At 41.9% G+C, this 16,094-nt stretch overlaps 1 protein-coding gene across 2 annotated transcripts in view; it reads left to right on the top strand.

The window, feature by feature from the left end:
• FRAS1 (Fraser extracellular matrix complex subunit 1) overlaps positions 1-16,094 on the top strand; it is a 539,698-nt gene that overhangs the window by 337,144 nt on the left and 186,460 nt on the right. For both annotated transcript variants that reach the window (XM_088481448.1, XM_088481449.1), the window contains exons 19-20: positions 9,345-9,485; positions 12,072-12,215. In XM_088481448.1, coding sequence (XP_088337574.1) covers positions 9,345-9,485; positions 12,072-12,215 — 285 coding nt within the window. The remainder of the gene's footprint in view (positions 1-9,344; positions 9,486-12,071; positions 12,216-16,094) is intronic.

The following is a 16,094-nucleotide window of genomic DNA, read 5'->3' as shown; positions in this document are numbered from 1 at the left end:
TTAGATCAGGGATGGGGAACCTCAGGCCTGGGGGCCGTATAAGGCCCCCGGAATCATTTGGTCTGGCCCTCTGAGCTTTTTTCTGCTAGTCTCATCTGGCTAGCAGGGTGCCTAGAATGGCACCCTGCAGCCAGAATCTATGGAGCAGTGCCGCCTGGAGCATCCTTAGGACGTTTCAGACAGTCACACCGCTGCCTTACAGCTCCCCGGAGCATCCTCAGGATGCTTCGGGTATTGCTGTAATCACCGGCAATTGTGGCCCCGCCCTGTGTAATGTCACGCGGAGGGGGCGTGGGCTGCACCAGGCCTGCGAATAATTTAATATATATCAAAATGGCCCTATGCAAAAAAAAGGTACCCCACCCCTGTCTTTGATAGTACTGAAATATAATTCAGAAAACTGATAAAACATAAGTCGATAGAGGGAAGTTTGTTTATGTAACAGTCAGGAAAATGGATTTGTTTTGATGATGAATATGTGCATGTGATTCTTATTATGTAGGAGAATATTTTAGACTGAGTAATGGTCATCAGGTATTTACTGATTAAACAATATATGAATTAGTGACGTTATGCAGCTTCAGTGTGGTATTTGGACAACACATAAGATACACTAATATATTCTTCCTAACTATAAAATTAAAGCTACAGGTAAAATAATCATCTGAACAGCAAAGTCTGAAATATATAACTGACTTCATTTTTTTTTTTAAACCGAAAAGAAAAGCTCCAAAAATTAGGGAAATTAGTACTTTACAGTAAGGCTTCAGAATACGCTGACATTGCTGCTATTCAGATGTTTTTCAGCTCAACATTTGTGAATTGCAGCAATTTTCTAAAATTATGCTTGCAACTTGCGATTTGTTTTGATTGAATTCAGTTTCCTGGACCCCAGCTTTGTTATGCCCTGCAAACTTTCACTTTACCATATGCAGTATCTGGCAGGGGCGGATCTAGACTGTTGTATTAGGGAGGGCGAGTTAAGGATTAATTCCGCCCCCCCCTCGCGGCAACCCCCCCTTCCCCCCCCTTTACTTTCACATACCTCCGCTGCTCCGGTGATGTTCTCCCTCCGGGCTTCGGTCAGCTGCTCTCCCATCCTGGAGGGAGCCCCAATCTTCGCTCCCTGGACAAATGTAAGTTTTTTTTTTGTTTTTGTTTTTGTTTTTTAAGCAGTGATCAGCGTGTGGTCTATTTAGACCACACAGCTGATCACAGGGTGTGAGGAGCCGGCTGTGATTGCTTCCTCCCAGGCTCCCGGGTCAGGTGACAGCCTGTCACTGACACATCCTCCTAACTGGGAGACGCCGGGAGCTCCGATTACAGCACAGCCTAGCCATTATCATCTCTCTCCTCTGAACTTAATGATGCAGAGGAGAGAGATGATAATGGTCGGACAAACTGTGCTAGAGGGGGCGATCGCTCCAATCGCCCCCCCCCCTGGATCCGCCACTGGTATCTGGGGAACAGCAGACAGCGCCCCACAGTGAGAGACAGCTGAATAAGATGCTTAAAAGTTCAAATGTAGGACTTACTTATTGTTGTCTTAAGGTGCCCACACACTGGACGACTCGCAAATGATGTGATGTCGTCAACGATTTCCCCTGGGCAACTCACCGGCACTCCTGGACAGACCAGATCAACATGTACATCATAATCACCCTAAGCTGGAACAATGATAGATGTGTCATTAACATGTTAATTTCCTTTTATGGAACTTACATCTACTTTGTCAATTCTTGCATCTTCATATGCGAGTATAATGCTTTATCCATATGTGGGATCATGGCCGACATTCCAAGCTTTCTTCCTGACAATCTCAACTGATCCTTTGTGATCATACTAAGCATATAATTATTGCATAGCTATCCATTTCTTTGGCTTTCAATGGCATAAGGCCTTTTACACAATGTATGGCTTTTATTCCTTGGATTCGGAACTTACTTGGGTCTTCTTTGGAAGGTTGTAAGAGATGGAGAGCTAGCAGCCAAGCTATTGTTTTGTATTTTGTTATTGGCAATTCTATCATCGGGGAAGATGAGCATATAAATTGGTTTCAGTTGGAGGAGAAGGCACGTATTAGTCTGTCACATACATATTTAAGTAAGGGCTCTTGGCCTGCATATAGAGACATAACTGGGGGCATGAGATTTGTATTAGTTTTACTGTTTTTTAGACTAAGATTTTATCAGTAAAGAACCCTTACCTAATTGTTGGGAAGCACTGTGAGAAATTGTTTTGTGTGCCTCTGTTCAAAGTCATTTTTGTAATCTGGCACTCCAAGAAAAAAGTCTGTACACCCCTGCTATAGACATATGACGTGCTAATTCTAGCTGATTGGCATTTTACAGTAAGTTCAATGCACTGTAATTGACTGTTTCTCAAACAAATTTGAGAATCCTCCAAATTGATTCGCCCATACTCTTGAAATATGGCCCCACTCTCTGTGTCCCCCACAAGAGCGCATTTGCATGCTGTCCCACTCAGGGCTGTTGAGGCAACCGTGGGGGCCTGGGTCTTGAAGGGGGGTGGCCCAGTTCCTGAAACCTATGCTGGCACTAAAAAGTGGCAGCTGGCCTGGGCCCCTCCAATTTCATAGCTCTGAATTGCTATGGGCAACACGTCCACTTTAGTATGTATACCCTATGGGCAACATGTCCGCACTTTAGTATGTATACCCCTTCATGTCCAAATTTGCAAATTGCAAAGGCTTATATATGACCTATTCCAAATTATGAAACCAGAATTTAATAAAACCATTTATATCCGCATTCACATTTGTGAAATGATGAAACATAGCTTGAAAAATATTTTCAGTGCTTTTATTATTCAGTTTGCTGTGATACCTTTACATAGCTGTTGAAAGATCAGAGTAGGGAAAACATGGGTGTGACACCTTTCAATCAAGTTCAAGTTCTAGGAAGAGCTTAGAGTTTAAAAGGTTTGTATTTGGTAGTGTCTAGATGTCCTTCACCGAGCGGACCCTGACATCATTTACTGTCTAACGGCATTCCTTACTATCCATGTGGACATAGAGGGGGAATACAAATCTAAGGCGTGCGAATCGAGCCACCATGCCCGAAACGTGGCGAGCGAACAAAGTTCTTCTTTTGGTTGCCTTTATGGGCATGGAACCACATTTCCGCCCTCACTCCACGTCACTTTCAGGTCCTTAGAATGAAGGGGAAATATTTTCAACCGTTTGTGTTTCCTGTAGGCTGAGTAATCAACGCCGATCAAGATGGCCGATCTGACAGTCATTTGGACTGTGTAGAAGTAGAGATGTGCGCAGGACCAGTTTTGCTGGATTTAGATTTGGCTCTGATTCGTTGTTCGGATTTGGATTTGCCAAACCGCCATGACTGGTTTTGGATTTCAATTTTTTTTTAAACTGTACAAAAAAAGATAAAATCAGATAATTTTTTTGTTCCTAGAGTATTATTAACCTCAAACTGTGTGGATCACAGGGCCTATAGAGGCACATGAAGAAAGTGAATTATGATAAAGCGTGCCAAACAGTACAAATAACAGAACTACAGTATATTTTATTTTTCTATTTTTGAATTTGCAGCTCGGGTCTATGCCAATACAGCAGAGTATTGCGCACCAGACAGAAGCGTGCAATGTGCCCCCTATACACAGTCATTGTAGAGTACATCTACTCATGGACACAGCACAGCCTGAGCCAATACAGCAGAGTGCAGCGCAGCAAACAGCATGTTGCATCACCCTTCCCATGGAGGAAGGCATCGTGAGAAGCATTGGAGAGAGGATGCTAGACAAATGAGCATTAACTAGTGCCTCAGGGCAGATATAGTGTAATACACCCACAAACAATTAAAATATTATACAGTAGTAGTAGTAGTAGTAGTAGTAGTAGTAGATTTCTTCTATTTTTGGATATTTGTAACACTTAATTATTTTAGAACATTAAACAAAATTGAATATATGACAAAGACCACCTGAGTAAACACAAAATACAGTTATTAAATTATCATTTTGTTTATTGAAGGAATCTCACATTTGCAAAAAAAAAAACCACATTGATGACCCCAAGCTTTTTGGATTATTGTTCTGTAGACTGTTGAGTGAATAATGGAACTTTTTGGAAGCAATGGGTCCAATTACATCAGGCGTAAAGCTAACACAGCATTCCAAAAAAAGAACCATACCAACAGTCAAACATGGTGGTGGTAGTTGATAGTGTGGGGATGATTTGCCGCTTCAGGATCTGCATAAAAACTTGGCATAATCGATGGAATCATGAATTTTGTTCTCTACCAGAAGATTCTGAGGCAGAATATCCAGTCATCAGCCCATTATTATCTGAAGCTCAAGCACAATTGGGTTATGCAGCAAGACAACAATCTGAAACACACCTCTGAATGACTCAATAGAAATAAAAAATAAGGTTTTAGAGTGACCTAGTCAAAGTTGTGACTTGAATCCAATTGGGATGCTGTGACAGGATCTTAAATTGGCACTTAATGTTCTAAAACCCTCTAATTTAGCTGAATTATATCAGTTATTAAGTTTAGGGGGGCAAATCATTTTTCACATTTGTGATATACAGTATGTGTTGGATAACGTTTTTCCTTCAATAAATGAAATGATAATTTAAAAACTGTATTTTGTGTTTACGCAGGTAATTTTGTCTTATATTCAATTTTGTTTGAAGATCTGAAACAGTTAAAGGGGAAGTGCAATTAACTGCGGGATATACCCCATAGTTAATTAATCACGCTGCCCGATTCAGTTAGCTTCGGGAACTCAGCGCACTAATTACCAAAGGCAGGATTCTTCCTCACAGCTCCTAAGGCATTAAAAGCATATTCTGCATTTTAACATGCGGGAGAACCAATTGATTCTGCACTTTAAGCAGACACAGGACTATTTATTAACATTATTTTTACTAAAATAAAGTGAAAAAGGGTGTTTTCACACCCTTTTCACATTATTTTAGTATCACCTATAGTTATTACAGGGCAATTGGAGTAGGATTCGTAAAATTCTACTACAACCCGCGGGTCTCTGGGGGTTCATGATCGTGGGGGGCGGGGCTTAGCGCAGGGGGGTGTAGCAGCGACGACCGGTCGGCGCATGCGCGGGCACTTTGTCACGGTATTTTTTTTTTAAATACAGTGACTAGTGTGCGGAGGGGATTCACAGGGACAGAGCTTTATCGCAAGCTCTGTCCCTGCATGGGATTTGTAGTAAGTTTGTAGTAAATCCCTGTGATCCCTGTGATATCACACTACAATCTGTATTCAATATGCGGATTGTAGTAAATAGAGCCCACAATGTGTTAGTGCCTGTTAACTTATAGTAGTGTCTACAATGCAGGGAAAAGGCAAATTAATTGAATAGCTCTACCCAGTGCGGCGCAATCAATTAGCTTCAGGGCTCAGTGATATGTCGGGCACATTGGCCAGTGTGTACCTGCTATGCCGCTGATGATGTGCGCTCCCGCGCTTCGCCAGCGACATCACCCAACGGACCTGCATGCAGGTCCGACGTGCAATATCATCAGCGGGGACCATGCTCCCGTCGCTAACTAGGTCGGTACACACTAGACATAGTCTAGTGTGTACCAGCATACAAATATGTAAAAATAGAAGAAATCAGGAAAAGGGGCAAAAACTTTTTCATGCCATTTTAGTAGGGAATGCACTGAAAATACTAATAAAATCTGCTCATCTGATATAATTATCAGATGAGTCTCACCAAACAAAACAAAACCATTTCATATACAGCAAACCTGTCTCCAAATGATGATAGAGGCAATCCAACAGGTACATCCTCAGCCTGCAGCAGCATATTTCAAAACAAAGAATTTTCACAATGTGTTTAATTTCACAGCAATTGCTATTCTGAATTAATCAAGGACTATAATAACTAAAATATAGTACCTCCTGAATTAAGTCAGAGTAACTATTTCTGTTAGACAAAAAAAACTAATTTATTAAGAAACCTCAGTCATAACTTTCAGAATAAGATTTTTAATTATAAATTTTAAAAAAATGAAACCTTTTGGGCAATGTTAACAAATTTAACATTAAAACACTTAAGCTGGGCATCCACTATACAATTTTCTGTCCAATCTGGCTGGTTGGAATGAAAACCTGGTAATGTATGGGAGCAAATGACACTCGATCATATGGTTTTAAACACTGAAAAAAGGAGAATTTTTTTTTTCAAATTGGTTACATTTGTGTGTTTTAACCAATTTGTCTGAACAACCATTTTTGGCTATTTTCCAGTGTTTGTGAGCAAATGGACGCTTGTCATTTGCTCCCATACATTACCAGGTTTTCATTCCAACCAACCGACCAGATTGGACAGATATCTGACAGAAAATTGTATAGTCCATGCCCAGCATAAGATGTGAAATATTTACTTGATCCAGTGTCAGAATAAAAGTCAAGCGTGTCTATTAATATGTTTAAAAAAGTAGGTTTTGGGGATTCCCTAAAATATCATCTACTGTATTTGCAGTATATTGAATAGTGTCTTGTGTTGTGTGTCCAAGTGTAATTATTCAGTTTTATCAGGTTCTTCCACATGAAAAAATACTCATGCACTTCTCTAACCACACTATTTTATGTAAGATGTTTGCTCAAGGTGAGTTTGAATCGATTCGTGTCATAACTAGATGCTTTGATATGCTTGTATTTTCTATTCAGAGCCTCAAGGCAGGGTATATGATTCAATCATTTTAATCATGAAAGGGCACACACCATCATTCAGCCAATTCGCCTGTAGACAAAATTAATGTTTCATTCACAGCTTTAATTTCCATACAGTTTGAAAATGGCAAACTAAAATGAATTGCAGTTTGGTAAACAGGACCACTTGAGGCTATCAGCAAATCTGGTTTAGTGCAGATAAGGACAGATGGAATGTCTAATTAAGTGCCTACAGGTTTGAACATTTTCCACTGGACCATTTCATAACTTGTGACAATTTATCACCCACACCTAACAAGAGTAAAGATGCATAAAAAAATGAACAATTCTTGATCTCTCGCTAGCATCAGTATATACGACTGTCAGTTTTAAGTTTAAAATGCACGTTCCCTACAGATAGTGCGTGCAACCATTTTGTGGCCTGGTTATATCTTCATGAAAGTGTAGTCTGTTGATTTACTAGGAAGCAGTGACATCACTGAGGCACTTCATTAAGTAGTGGTTGCTATGAATTGATAGGCTTCATTACCATGAATAATGCCACAAAGAATGTTTTTGTTGTTGTTAGTACACTAGAAAGTGGATGATGCTTAGTATAACACACACAACCTCTTTCTTAATTAATATAGAAGTTGTATGGTAACTAACAAATGTTTATGTAGTACTAGTAAACGATGGGCAATGTAAGCCACCTAGTGCCATTTAAACCGTCGTATTCATTTTTGTATTTATTAAAATATTTAGGGGTCTATGTACTAAGCCTTGGAGAGAGAGAAAGTGGATGGAGATAAAATACCAATCAGTCAGCTTCTAACTGACTCTTTACAGGTTGTGTTTGAAAAATGACAGGAGCTGATTGGCTGGTACTTTATCGCATACTTGTCTACACTCCCGAAATTCCTAGTGAAGCAGGCAGATTTGGGAGATTTAATGGGGAATTCACAAGTCTGCGAGGAGGGGGCGGGGCTAAACGGTAAATTTGCTGCATTTAGCTCCGCCCCCTCTCTGGGGACCCGCAACGCGCTCTTTTCCGGGAAAGAGGCGGGGCCTATTTACAGCAACAGTACAGCTCTGACCCCGAACCAGCCTGCAGCAGGAGCTCTCTTGGCTGCTCCCGGAAAGGCTTTATACAAAGGCGATAAGTATGCTTTATCTACATTCACGTTATCCCTCTCCAAGGCTTAGTACATAGATCGCACAGAATCTCCTGATTTTTGTGATTATTTGTTAAGGTTGGAGTGAGCCTTTGATAAACACACTAGTTTTTCACCAGAGTTTGATAGTTGTTGCGTTTTGTTGAGTTCTATTCATGGCCTAGTAGTTTAATTAATGCACTATGTGGAGAGCACAGAACAGCAACTGTCCAAGTCTCTCAGCCTTGACAAAACACACAGTAGGCGTACATTAAATATGGTAGGATAGGAGAGATACTGTAACAAACACGTATTGCACCATAATGTTATACTAGGCAAGATAATTACATCCTGAATGCCTCATTTGATTTCAGTGCATAGGAATGAAAACAAAATGGTGAAAGCTATAAAACCCCTGATCTGTATATAAGAACACATCTGTGAGCCTCTTCCAAAATGGAGAATGGTGGAAATGTTATGCACGTTTATGAAATTTGCATTTTTGATTCATTGCAGTAACTTTGTAGATAAGTCAAATTAATATGTTAACAAGTAAAGTAGTCACTTCTGTTATATGATAACTTTTTTTCTACGACAGATCTTTTCCTGTGGAAGACTCCTGTTCACTCACTGTGGAGTGGACAACAAATTATACATCAACCTTAAGTTAATGAAATAAACATTATTGTGTTGTTAACAATATAGCTTCCTTCCTTGTTAACGTGTCAAGTAGGGATTTATTGACCGCTATAAATATATCTGTAATTATATTAACATTTATATCCGTAATTATATTAACATCTAAACATAATAATTGGTTACTATAAATCCACAAGTATATATTCTAGGAATTATTATTTATATATCAGTTATTTATATATATCACACACATATTCCACAGCACTTTACAAAGAATGTTTGGTCATTCACACCAGTGCAGCTTACAATCTATATTCTTTACCACATGTACGTCCAATAAGGTTCACTTTTATTGCCAGAATCCAATTAACCTATCAGTATGTTTTTGGTTTGTGGATGAAATCAGGGTACCGGAGAAAACACAGGGAGAATATGCAAGCACAGGGAGAATATACAAACTCCATACAGTTAGGTGGTGGGAATCGAACCCAAGACCTCAGTGCTATGAGGCAGTAATGCTAACCATTTTACAAACAGTGCCGATTATATGCATTATTGCACCAAATACCAATCTTGAACCACGCCTCGACCCCTTGCTGAAAAAAAACCCCAGAGCACCTCTGTCCAGATTTGATGGTGCTGTGCACTCAAAAAAATAACAATTCGTATTGTAGATTATTGTGCATTCATGGTATGCAATCTGTATCACATAAACACTATATTTTTATTTTCTACTGTATTTACTGGCGAGCCCAGCAAACCCTAGTAGTCTAACAGTTTGTATTGCAAGTAATATTATTACATTGAAAAAACTACATTCCCTGACTTTAATTATTTTTGAGAAAAACAGCAATCCATGTAATTGCACTAACATTCCTCCATGCAGAATGTCACTCCTCGTGTAGAAGCTGTAGTGGAAGGAACCATGTAAACTGCACTGACTGCTCTCCGCCAGAAGTGCTGCACTATGGGGCATGCTTACAGCGCTGTCCCGAAGGATTTTACAGCAAGGATGTAACTTGTCATGGTGAGTAAATCTTAAAGCTGCAAATGGGACTTAAAAATGGTATTAAGAAAAAAAAAAAATTGTACAGTAATAAATATTTTCCCACAAGGACAATATATGAATGCACCAGCAAGTGTAGGCCATTCTCTTTAAAGGTCAAATTCTGTTTTATTTATTGCTGTTTTTCACATGTGACACCGCTTCCAGTACCCCGGACTGTATAAAAATTTATGTGTGATAATATTTTTTTGTTTTCTTTACATTTACTAGTAGTTTAGAGATCCCATCTATTAACTCAATCACAGCCATGAGGGATGAATGTTGGTTAGTGTTGCTTGTGCATTTAGAGCCTGTTTCTGCTGATGCATCTAGCGATTTTTAGCAAACTATGTATACGCCGCACCATGCATAAACACTATGATGGAGGCTCCGTTCGGGGTTGGTTCTCGTCGTCCGTGAAATGGGCATTTCTGGGTGTCAACTGGGCACCTACCTTCTGAACGCATGCAAGACACAAGGACAGATGGGCTTTGTGTTGGCTGAACCTTAAGGGGTATATTTACTAAAGTGAGAGTTTTTAGAAGTGAGTTTTAAAAGTGATGTTGCCCATAGCTTGATATTTTTAAGTGTGGCCTCCTGGTCGCTAGCTAAGCTGTGGGTTACCACCCACAGCTTTAGCGACCGACCAGGTTGATGGTCGCGATAGTCAAGACCATCGCGACCATTTGTGCTTGCAATGAGACCCTAAGGTTGGGTCTCGGCAGCCGCAAGCCCCAGGGAGCTTCCTGCTCTGATTGAGCAGGAAGCTCCCCACTGACATCACTGCTGATGCCAGTGCGGCCGCCTACAAAACGGCAGGCGTTTCGTTAGGAACGCCTCTGTTTGTGTAGCCACCCCCCCCACCCCGCCTACAAAACGGGGCGAGCTGTTGGTAACCATCGACAGCCGCCCCTTTTGTAGTGAGCTCCGGAGCAAGAGAATGTCTCTCTCGCTCCGGGGCTTGCGCACGCACAGTGCGGCCGCTGCACGTGTGCAGGGCCTTAACATCGACCCGGTTGCAAGCGCTCAGCGCTTGTGACCGGGTCTGAATGAAACCCTTTGTACTTTGATTCTCTATTGGGATGCATTCACCGTTCGGCATCCATACGCTGGTCAGAATCCCGGCGCCAGCATCTCGACCGCCGGGATGCGGAAGGTAAGTAGCGAGGTTGGGGGAGGGTTAGGGTTACGCACTAAGAGGGGAGGGTTAGGTTTAGCGTGCGGAGAGGGGAAGGTTAGGTTCAGGCACTAGGGGGGGGGAGGTTAGGGTTAGGCACCAAAGTGGGAGGGTTAGCATACCGACCAACAAGTGTCGGTATGTTAACCATGTCGGCAGTGCTTAAAGTGGTCCTAGAAAAGTGGTGGAACTCACCTCCCCCTCAGTGCATTTTCAATAAAAGGACAGTGCACGCCGAAAAAGGGGATTTAGTCTCAAAAGAAAGGGGCATTGTTACACAATAGTCTTCCCAATTTAAATTAGACCACACAGTAGCACAATCTTATCCACATTACACTTCACATAGTGCCCCTGATTCACATTATACCACATAGTAGTGTCCCTCATTCATGTTAAGACACACAGTAGTGCCCATTATACACAATGCCCACAGTAGTAGTGCCCCTAATACACATAATGCCCGACAGTAGTAGTGCCCTATATAATGCCCACAGCAGTAGTGCCACTTATGCAATACCCACTGTAGTGGTGCTCCTTATGCAATGCTCCCAGTAGTGGAGCTCCTTATGCAATGCCTCCAGTAGTGGTAGTGTACCTTATGCAGTGCCCCCAGTAGTGGTGCCCCCTTTGCAATGCCCTCAGTAGTAGTGCCCCCAATACTAATGCCCCCAATAGTAATGCTCCCTGTAGTAGTGCCCTCAATAGTAATGCCCCCCAGTAGTAATGCTCCCTGTAGTAGTGCCCCCAATAGTAATGTTCCAGTAGTAATTCCCCCTGTAGTAGTGCCCCAATAGTAATGCCCTCAATAGTATTGCGCCTAGTAGTAATGTCCCTTGTAGTAGTGCCCCCAATAGTAATATCCCCAGTAGTAATGTCTTCAATAGTCCCCCTGTAGTTGTTCCCAATATAGTAATGCCCCCTGTAGTAATGCTCCCTGTTGTGCCATTTACACAAAAAATAACCTTATACTTACCTTAAGCCCTGCTCCTGCATCCGCAGGCTTCCGACAGGCTGCTCCTCGGAACTATGGGAGAGACGACATGACTCTGGCTGGCGCTGTGGGCAAGGAGCCGGCACCCGCTGGTATCAAAATGTCAGTGGACACCCAGCCTCCCTGCGGCAGCGGGCTGAGGTGGGCCCGAGGAGGTTGAACAGGTTTTGTCTCATAATAGAAGTGACATAACGTAGTTCCACCCCATTCCAGCCCATTTTAAACCCTGTCGGGATCCCGGCATCGGGACTCTGACTGCCAGGATCACGACTGTCGGTATATCATACCGATCCCGTCTCTATTGTGTGTTAGAGATCAGTACAATTTAAGCATTTGTAGCCATTATAGTAGAGATAAACTTCATATGTCAGTAAAATGTTCACCTGTTCTTCTTTTGCAGCTTGCCACCCATCCTGCAAAGAGTGCAGTGGGCCTTCGGAAACCAATTGTCTGACATGCCACCCTCACGCCAATCTTATTGGAGGAAGCTGTAAGACCTCCTGCGCTGATGGACAGTACCTTAACTTAGTAGGATATTGTGTTGGTAAGTTTTAACTTATAGTGATAATTATAGTGTTGATTTTAGGAGCCTGACCTGCTATCCTCGCAGTCATAACTTGTGCCTTGACTACTGGCACTCTTGGTAGATGTCTGGCCTTCTGCCGTGTGCACTGCCACTGGCAGACAACAATGTGGGCTTGTTTCAGGGAAGAGGTATTGCCAGCAGCTGCCTAATACTTAGAATATGGCACACCCTAAGTCAGTGATCAGGGAAGTGCAGTCAGGGTAGGCAGGGTTGGCAGAGCCTCCCCTGTCATACTCCCGAGATTTGATATTTAAATGATTAGAATAATACAAAGAAGATATTTATAACTTATAAATATCTTCTTTGTGCATTGTAATAATTTTTATAGTTAACACTTAATAGCTTTGTGGAGCTCCCTGGGACTGCAGGAAGAAGAGAGATGAGGCAGCAACAGCTCAGCCTCGCTTCTGCATAGTCAGACACTGCTTGCAGAACTGGGGACAGGGCCACACCATGGGCAGTAAGCTGCACAGAAAGAAAGCTAATAGAGGCATGCCTCTGAGTATTGGGTGCGTGCCTTGAGCACTGATGGACACCTTGGATGTGTCATGTGACCAGGAAGTGCACTGCAGTGTTTAGAGATCGGACACTAAAGCTTAGTTTAGTGAGGGGATGAGACAGGCTCCCATCACTGAGACCCATCTCCATTTGTGCCTCCCCAGCCATTGACCTCACCACACGTTACTGACTAATGTATTAAGCTGTGCCACTAATGTGTTATGGCCATGCCTTCATTTCAATGACACGTCATCACACACAATGTTGATGTGCTTAATAGACGGCCAGCAAATTAGAAGTGGTCTCTACTAGAAGACTAGGACCAATTCTACGTTGCACAGCACATTATTATATGAGGAGGCGGTTTGTAGAATATTGGACTACTTTATTGTAGGGGTGAGCGGATTCGGTTCTACTCGGTTCCGTTCGGATTTAAAAACCGAATCTTATTGGCTATCCAAAACTCGTGACAGCTGATACCCAATAAGATTCGGTTTTTAAATTTACTAGTAAAAGAACCCGAGACACCTCAGTCTGCCTGTGTTGCCCAACCTCCCACTCTCTCCAGCCCTGCCCCCTGTTCTCATTGCTCCGCCCCCACTCTCATCCCTCACTCCGCTATGTCCCATCTGCCAACAACCCTTCCCATACGTACCCCATTCCTGGAGGGGGCGACCAGGTCCTTCTCTTCTGCAGTGCTAGATATTCCTGTTTCCGCCATGGAAGCTGTTCAACGAGACAGACCTTAGCAAGCAGGGGCGTTTCTAAAGATTAGGGGGGCCTTGTGCAGTCTCCGTCACAGCCCCCCTCCTCTTTGTCCGGCGGGCAACTGTGCACTGATCGGTGCGTGGCCAGCGCCGCTGTTATAGACTCTGGGCACTAGAGTGTGCCCAGAGTCTATAGTGCATGCGCAGGTCACCGGGAAAATGGCCGCGGCGGCCATTTTCCCTGTACTACGCATGCGCAAACGTCGGGAAGGTGGCTGTGGCGCCCATTTTACAGCCGTTTTTTACAGGCGCAGACACCAGAGCCGACGTGGGACTCCGGAGAGGTAAGTTTTATGGGTGCAGGGTGTGCGGACCCAGGGGCCCGTGTGCCACGCACACCCTGCACCCATTATAAATAAATCTTCTCCTTTGTTGATATTCTTATCCAGTTAGCTGTATGTGGGCAGATTTGCTATCTAACATGTGATTTATCTTATGGAAAGAAACATTATTTGATGGTACAGTGGCTATTGGAAAATAAGATTTAATAATAAAATATTGATTTGATGGTGTTCTGAAGACATTTTATATTGTATTTTTTGCTGCCAGTGAGATGTAAAATTATTTTTCTTTTTTTTTTCTGTTTGCTTCCTCCAATAACATTGTATCCAATGATAGTGCTCATTGCAAGTTAGCACCTAATAAGTCAATATGCCAGCATGAACTGACATCACGCAGCATCCACAACTATGTTCTTGTTTGTTAGTAAAGTCCAAGCAGTTGTCTTTGTAATTCCACATAGATGGCTCCCAGCGTTTCTCAACAGTTTTAGGAAATCTTGTAAGGCTGGCCCACCTCAACCCTCAAATATCTTTAGCTGTAATACAGTAGATCCCTATAGCTTTTATATATATATCGGTGAACGTTACTAGCAGCTCTATAATATGATGTCAGGTATATTTTAAGTTTACTGAATCATTAAATTGTTGTGCATTAACTGAAGGTTATCCGATGGACATTGCTGCAGTAACTGTGATGGAGTATTTTATGATTTCTGCCTACTGCAACCAGGTATTTTTTTCCGAAATGCATTTCAGTTCACTTAATTGTTTACATGGAAGCAATAGATAATTATTATATCAATAATAATTGCTCAAAATTAAAATAGAATTTTAAAACTGAAAAGGATGATTGAGAAAAATACACATATGATTATGATTATTATTTCCAAAAGTATTACAGCCGCATCAACTTTTCTTACAGGTGATTACCTTTATTTAATCTTTATGTAAAATGACAATTATGAGGAAACACGCACGGATAATGGCATATTATGTAGATGTAGCATATGCAAATTAGACCCTTTTTATGTTTAATGGAAAAATAATACCTTTCATTACTTCCGCTAATGGTTTGAAATACATACCATGACCATATCTTGTTCTCTCATTCATTAGGTGTTCAAAGCACATGAGCAATTCATAAATATATTTTGTGTCCTTTAGTTTACAATCCCTAACTCTTAGATACAAGTTAATTGTATTTGTTATTTGTAATATGCAAATAACCACTCAAATATTTGGGTATTACTGCATTCTGTTGTCTGCTTGTAATATATCCAACAGTGAATTATATGTAAATGAGGTAAATTATGTGACTCATCTTAAGTAGCCACATATCTCTCCTGTTTTCCCCCAGCCATCATACATCCTGTCTAAAGGTATACAGGGGCTAGATGTTATCAGTTAGGGACTGGTAAGTACAGCGAGGAACTCTAATGCGAAGTGAAGATGTGTAGCAAGAAATTGTTAGAATTCCCTAAAACAAATGGTTAGCACGCAGCTTTTTTTTTTTTTTTTTGAACAATGGTGCCCACAGACAATTGTCAGGGGCAACAATTCTATGCAGACTATAATGAAACATTATGTTTGTCATTTCTCTAGGTCCCATTATACATGTGTAGCTGATGCAGAGTTGTTGCCACATTGGGTGTAAACTACAAAAAAAAAAGATATGCAAGCAAAAAATAGCGTAATTCCAATCATACGCAGAGCTGGGCATATCTCCGCTCCTCTTCAGCAGTCTATGCACCTGATTTACGCTAAATCATCATTATCACTGTATATGTGCACTATCCCTCCTGCATATGTCAAAGATCCACTCCCAAACATACTGTATATGTGTGTTGTGGGCTGTACCATTTGTTCAACCTCTAACGTGTTTAGTTCAGTATTTGGTAGGGTTCTCAGTGAATATGTTGTGCTTCCTGTACTGTCAGTGCACAGTTACAATTAGACTATGGGCCTGATTCAGAGCCGGACGCTATTTGCGCTCGCTCGTTCAGGAAAAGGGGCCGGCTATTCAAATTGAGCGCTCGCTCTTTGCGGTCTGTTGACGCCTCTATGTCTGAGCGAGCGAACGAAACATGCGCTTGCTATTTTGTAAAGACGCCCCCTGGCCGCTCGCATCCTACGTCATCTCCGCTATTTGTTAGATTAATCGAGTACATCGAAAGGCATCTGAACTGCTCGCAGTGCTTGTGGTTGGATTTTCCTACCGCAATCATGCGAACAGTTCAGGCTAAGAAACAACCAAGTGACGTGGTCGATGACGCTGCTTTGTTAATTATGCA

The sequence above is a fragment of the Taudactylus pleione genome, unplaced genomic scaffold, assembly GCF_031769625.1.
Source record: "Taudactylus pleione unplaced genomic scaffold, aTauple2 ptg000273l, whole genome shotgun sequence".
Lineage (NCBI taxonomy): Eukaryota > Metazoa > Chordata > Amphibia > Anura > Myobatrachidae > Taudactylus > Taudactylus pleione.
This window is presented reverse-complemented; position numbering and strand designations above follow the sequence as displayed.